Consider the following 6,951-nt stretch of genomic DNA (forward strand, 5'->3'; position numbering starts at 1 on the left):
ATGGGACGCCCCCTACAGCTGGATCTAAAAAAAACTTGTGCCAAACTTTCGTTGCCTTTTGCGTCTGGATATACTTAGCAACAGAAAGGCGCCCTGTACGTTGGGCACGAAGTATAGGAAACTTGCATGGTTTAAAAGAAGGGCGCCGCCTACGTTGGGCACGACTTCCGCCTCATTTTTACAATGCGAGAACTCTATCTTTCTAGTATCTTTGGTAAATCTAATGTGCGCACGCTCATTTTAGCCTTCCCATCATCCTTTTCTCGTTCTTTTCGTGATCAGACTCCATCATGGCAACAGTAAGTGAGGTTTTGCCTCTGTAAAATATCTTTAAAATTCACATTTAGAGTTAAGGCATCAATAATAGAAATACATAAATTATTTTGTTAATATAAGTTAGGAAATTAACCTCATAAATACTTTACAATAAAACCAAAAATTGACCAAAATTAAAGCAATTCGAAATTGATGCCGATGATCAAACATTACTTCAAGGATCAAACAGTGTGGGTTGACGGCCTGGTGTCCATGGCCATGCACTGTTTTGAAATGACAGAAATTCGAGCGGTGCATGCATTATGATGTCCATGGCATGGCATACATAGACTCCACGTGGCGGATTGGACAGTTTCAGTAGGCTTCCTAGCTAGGCCTAGAGTTAATATTTAGCCTGCAGTATCAGGGTTTTTGATAGGAGAGGTAATACATTTCAGGAATAGGCCTACACATGTAGGCTAGGCCCAGCTAGGTCAATTAGGGCCTAGGCCTATTATTATTGTTGTGTTTTTCAAAGCATTGTCGGGGCACTTTTTTCAGTCATAATCATATATAATACAATACTCTACCCAAAACAGTTATGAAAACTTCAACACTACAAAAGTTCTTCTTACTCACCAGAGCGCTTTCGCAAACCAACCGGCGTCTTCAGTGGTTTTAGTTACCGTGTTCATCTAGTGTGGAATCTCATCTGAAGTCATTACCCTCTGCCCCCGGCTGGTCTTGTTGGTGGCAAAAATTTTGGATCCAGTCTGGAACAGCCTTTTAGCCGCCAACAAGACAGGGGGCCAAGGGTAATCTTATCTTTGACATCATCAACATCTATGATGTCAGATGAGATTCCACACTAGATAAGGCCCAATAAAAAAAATTATTAGTTTATCACCCTCACGCGCATGCCTTTTATGGTACTGGGAAAAAGAAAAATTTTTTTCATTTATTTTATTAAATAGTTAGATATTGTTTGCATTATCTAAATCATGTTTTACTTTGAATATCAATGCACCAGCAAACAAACCAAGGGTTATATTTGGCTTTAGCAAAATAAAAATTTTTAAAAAAAAGCCTCCCTCCCTCATCACTTTTCCTGCCCAGGTAGGGTGATAAACTAATAATATTTTTTATAGGGCCTAACACAGTAACTAAAGCCACTGAAGATGCCGGTTGGTTCGGCGAAAGCACTCCGGTGAGTGAGAAAAAATTTTGTAGTGTTAAAAGTTTTTATAACTTTTATTTTGTTCAGAAACCACTACATATGAATCTTCATAATTATATAATACAATACTCGTGTCGAAATATTTGATTTAAAAAACAAGAACCAGTTCTCTAGAGAACTACTAACTAATTACTATTAAAAGCCCTTGTTTTTTGCATGCTTTTGGTTAGGGGATGAGGGACGTACGCACCCCTATTTACGCCACTGAGCATGCTGCTTGTAAGGTATTGAGCCCTTTGAGATCTAAAGCTAAGAGTCAGTCTATTGAATGCGAAGTATTAATTCAAATTTAATAAAGGTATATTTTTCAATTTTTAGGCTCAAAAGAGAAAGTCCAGTGCCGGCAAAGGCAAGAAAAAGAAGACGCAGTTAAAGTTTGTGATTGATTGTGCTCATCCGGTAGAGGATGGCATCATGGATGCTTCTAATTTTGTAAGTTGATCCTTCTTTCTATAAAAAATATAATTTAAAGTCTTTTTCTGCTATAAAATTTTGAATAATTATGGTAAAAAGAGGCCTAGATGCACCAATGCCTTTTTGTTTTTTGGGTTTTTTTTACTTTTTATTATATTTATAATTTGAACATTTTTTGTAATTTTATTTTGATTTAACAGGGATTCACCAAAATGATAACCACCTGATTGAATTGAACAGGCTTCTGTTGTTTGGAAAGAATACAGAAAATATTTATAATCTATACACATCCAAAGTAATTAGGGTATCCTTCCCTAATTGGAAAGGAGTATAGTAACGAAGTCCAGAAAGATTAGGGTATCCTTCCCTAGTCAAGAAGAATTAGGGCAACCTTCCCTAATTCCAAACATGTTTTCTGTTTTTAATTTGTGCAACAGGAGACATTCTTGCAAGATCGCATTAAGGTTAACGGCAAGATGAAGAACTTAGGAACCAATGTGGTAATTGAGCGCAGCAAGAGTAAGATCACTGTCACATGCGACATCCAGTTTTCAAAGAGGTTTGTGTTAAAATTAATTATAATAATCTAGTCTTTTGTAGTATGATGATACTGAGGTAAATATGCGAGTTCTCAACACAACATAGATAAAAATATGAGTTTATAGTGTACTCAAATAACTTTAATTTGGTTTTTAAACATGTTTTCAAACATGTTTTCTAGGATAAATAAAGCCAGTTATATGAGTTGTGTATAATGTTGTTCTCATCATGTCCGCAGTGTAGTGGTAAAATTGGAGTTACCCTGGGATGCGATGAGGGTGCTTTTACCATTGTGTGAATGTGTTGAAACTGGGTTTTAAAGGAACCAGCTTCAAACTAACAATAAACAAATAATAAGAATGAAAGCTCAAAATTTGCATGGAATATACTTTGATTTACTTTAAAAGTGTAAAATAATATCAAAATATTCAAAACTGTCAAAGAGCAAAATATCATGAAAATATTGACTGATATATTTTTATGGTTATGTAAATATGTTTTCACAAAGAATGTCTCTTTGGTGAAGATACTTCATATTAATGTCCCTGTCCTTGTGTTTACACCGAACAAATTTCATCATCTAAACATTGATCAGTATCTTTATATCATTGTGGTACAGACAGCCTTACATGAAAGTTAATTTGTTATTTCACATCCAACAGCAACATAACTCACCAATTTCAGGATGGGACAATGGTTTTTTGATGCTTAGGTAGTGGAGCTGTTTAAGTCGTTGGAAAATAATTCTACAATGACAGTGTTTGCCCCAGGGCCACTGATTCTCAGGGAACCCATGTGTGTGACCATGCTTGAAAAAAAGGGCCTAAACACGTTTTGCAATGCAGATAAAAAGCACTCTTTTCCATGTAATATATTTAAAATCTTGCCACGTATTACTATTTTTCGAGTAGAAAGTACCCAGAAACACCATGGTTTAAAATTGGGAATGAACCAACTTACGCGAGCATCACGGAGCCAGAAAAAAAAAAATACTGAATTGTGCCCCCGGACGTATTATTTTGTCACAGTGTGTGCAAGACTCCCTGTGAGACGGGCGGTTACCTCCTTTTTGCGCTGCATCAACTGGGGGTAAGCCGACGCTGTCTGACACAAAGCAACGCAGACCCTAACATGTTCATAATGTCCTAAAAACGCAACATACATTGTGTGTCTGTTCAGGAAAAAAATTACCATTTTTACATGATTTTGGTCACACACATACACCACACCGTGACCTTTGGGATGCATGTGTGTGACCGCCGGGAGTGTTTGAACATAGAACACTGGGATTGGAAGGCAAGCATTTCAACCACCAACTCCACACCTAAATCTTGTTTGTAATTTCAGTTTTAATCTTTATATGTTATAGGTACCTCAAGTATTTGACAAAGAAGTACCTGAAGAAGAACAACCTTCGTGATTGGCTGAGAGTTGTTGCAGCAAACAAAGAAACTTATGAGCTGAGATACTTCCAGATCAACCAGGATGATGATGAAGATGAGGAAGAGGATTAAATTCAACGATACTTTTTCAAAACAGTCTGAATAACATATCAGTAATCTATAATGATATAAATTCACTGTTTACTGAATTTGCTTTCTGACTGAATAAAATCTACTGTATCAATGAAACAATTATGTGTTCTTTTTTATGTCAATTCCTTAATACAGTAGTTATAGTGCATGCAGGAGCAGTGGAGTATACCTCATAGGGTCACACTAACCTAGGAAAAGTTTGTGAATCTAGGTACTCCCTTACCCTTATAAAACTTTTCAAACAACAATATTACTCTAAAGGTATTTAAAAAATTACCTCGTTTACTAAGGTAATCCCCTCTCGCTTATCAATACTGTACCAGTGGTTCAGGCTTTTCCTCCAAAGCTGATAAAAAAAAAAGGGCCACACCCGGATTATTTGCGTCAATACCAATTCTGTCTGGTGGAATGTTGATTAGAACTACAGATCTTGCTACAGTAAAACATTTTGCCAAACTTTCCCATTCAGACGCTGCTAGAGAATTTAGTATTACAGCCGATGCCATCACAAAATGTAGACTCGGCAGTGCATCATTGACCTGGATTGAAGGAAAGAAGAGCAGTTGCTGGCTTACTGAAAACTGGAGAATTGATATATGGCGGCATTTGTACTGTAACTTCGTGGCCTCGGTTTCTAGGGAAAACATGATGTGCAAAGGTACAGAGCATATCAGTATTTTTCTAACTTGTATTATTGAGAGGTTATATGCAACTCGATGCTTTTAACTCTAAATAATTGTACTGCTCCTGTTGTAAATATCAACTTTACTGCATATCTACATGACCCTTAATTTTGCCATTTTTACTGTTATCCATACGATAAATAATGCTGCCAAATGTCTTATTTAATATAGAAAGTGAGCGAGTATATTTGGGTGGTTTTCCGCCGTTTAACTATAGTAGAACCCACATTAATCCCCTTGAATAGGGGTTGACCAAAGTGCATGAGTTTGTCTAGTGCATGAAAAAGTGTCCCCTTTTTTTTAGGGTGTCCCAAAGAAGTGGTTCTACTGTAATTACCGGACGAGCAATGATTATTATTTTTATGATCTAATGAACAATGATAACAGACACTACCAAAATTCTTACCAGTTGAAAAAAAGCGAGTTATTGGTCCTGAGCATCCAGACACTTTCCTGTTTATATATTATTTCATGTCAACCCAATAGGGTGGGGGCCCCTCTCGGCCCGGGACCCCACCAAATTTGTCAAAAAAAAAAAAAAATTAAAAATAGAGAAAATTATATTCACAATTTTAAGTCTGTGAGTGCCATTTCCGGCCATCTAGACGTGCTATAATAATATAGGCCTATTTTCTTATCTCAGCCCCACAAGGACAACAGCATAATGTGTGTCTGAAATCGACTGTAGGACATACCCAGTGGCGGAATAAAGTTGGGTGGGTGGTCTGCCGGTCCAGGGACCCACTAAAATCTGTCAAAATATTTTTTAACTGGAGATAAAAAGAATCATATTCACATTTTTATGTCTGGTGGTATAGACTCTCCAACTGTGAAAGTACCTCCCTGGCCTCAACTTTCTGGATCCATATTACATCATTTATTCGTCGTTAAAAACGTTTAGAATAACAAAGCACATCTCCCACGATGGAATTCCAAAAAAGGGCCCCCAGTTTCAGAAATACACAGGGCCCCCGGCCCCATCGTTACGCCACTGGCCATAAAATAAACGGGTCGTGACAAAGTGCGAGTCATGCGAGCCAATGCGCGAGCCATGCGAGCCATACATTTTAAATTCTTTTTTTTTTTCCCACTGCGGAGCTTTGCCTGTGTAGTCCAGTCATGCGCAGTACATACCGGGTACACTTTTGGACTTGGACTACTTTTTCGAATCGTCGATCCGAAAGTATGCAGTGCTGATAGAGATGTTGTTAAAATATAGATATACATATACATACATACATATATATTTATATATACATACTGTATTTATTTATATATATATATTATTTTATATATACTGTATATATTTATATATTTATTTATATATTTTTATATTTATTTGTATATTTATATATATATTTATTTATATATTCATTTATATATTTGTTTATATACTTTTTGTATATTTATTTATATATTTATTTGTATATGTATTTATATATATATTTATATGTTTATATATTCATTTATATATATATATTTTAATTCTTTTATATATTGTTTGTATATTTATTTGTATATTTATTCATATATATTTATATATATTAATATGTTCATATATTTATTTATATATTTATACATATATTTATTTGTATATTTATATGTATATATATTAATAAGTTCATATAATTTTTTATATATTTGTATATATGCAGCGCTGATAGAGATGTTGTTAAAATACAGATATACATATACATACATACAGATATATTTATATATATATATATATATATATACGGTATTTATTTATATATTTATTTATATATATTATTTTATATATACTGTATATATTTATATATTTGTATATATATTCATTTATATATTTGTATATTTTTTGGTACATTTATTTATATATTAATTTGTATATGTATTTATATATATTTATATGTTTATATATTCATTTATGTAATTTTTAAAATTCTTTTATAAATTGTTTGTATATTTCTTTATATATATATATATTTATATATATTAATATGTTCATATATTTATTTATATATTTATATATATATTTATTTGTATATTTATATATATATATTAATAAGTTCATATATTTTTTATATATTTATATATATATATGTATAAATATATATATATTTATACATATATATATTTATATATATATTAACATATTTATTAATATATTTGTTTGTGTATATATATTTATTTATATATACTGTATTATATTATATATACTGTAATTATTCATTTATATATATATTTATGTATTTATATATTTATTTGTTTATATATTTATTTATATATTAATGAATATATTAATATATAT

At 32.9% G+C, this 6,951-nt stretch overlaps 1 protein-coding gene across 1 annotated transcript; it reads left to right on the forward strand.

Moving 5' to 3' along the window:
- Window positions 1-255: 255 nt before the first annotated feature.
- On the forward strand, window positions 256-4,080 carry LOC117114178 (60S ribosomal protein L22-like). The gene is made up of 4 exons (XM_033257751.1): window positions 256-299; window positions 1,811-1,924; window positions 2,344-2,465; window positions 3,816-4,080. Exons 1-4 carry the CDS (start codon window positions 291-293, stop codon window positions 3,958-3,960), a joined length of 390 nt encoding a protein of 129 aa, XP_033113642.1. The 5' UTR covers window positions 256-290; the 3' UTR covers window positions 3,961-4,080.
- Window positions 4,081-6,951: the final 2,871 nt, after the last annotated feature.

This window comes from Anneissia japonica, unplaced genomic scaffold (assembly GCF_011630105.1).
Source record: "Anneissia japonica isolate Jap-2015-1 unplaced genomic scaffold, ASM1163010v1 scaffold287840_len1291095_cov163, whole genome shotgun sequence".
In the NCBI taxonomy this organism is placed as follows: Eukaryota; Metazoa; Echinodermata; class Crinoidea; order Comatulida; family Comatulidae; genus Anneissia; species Anneissia japonica.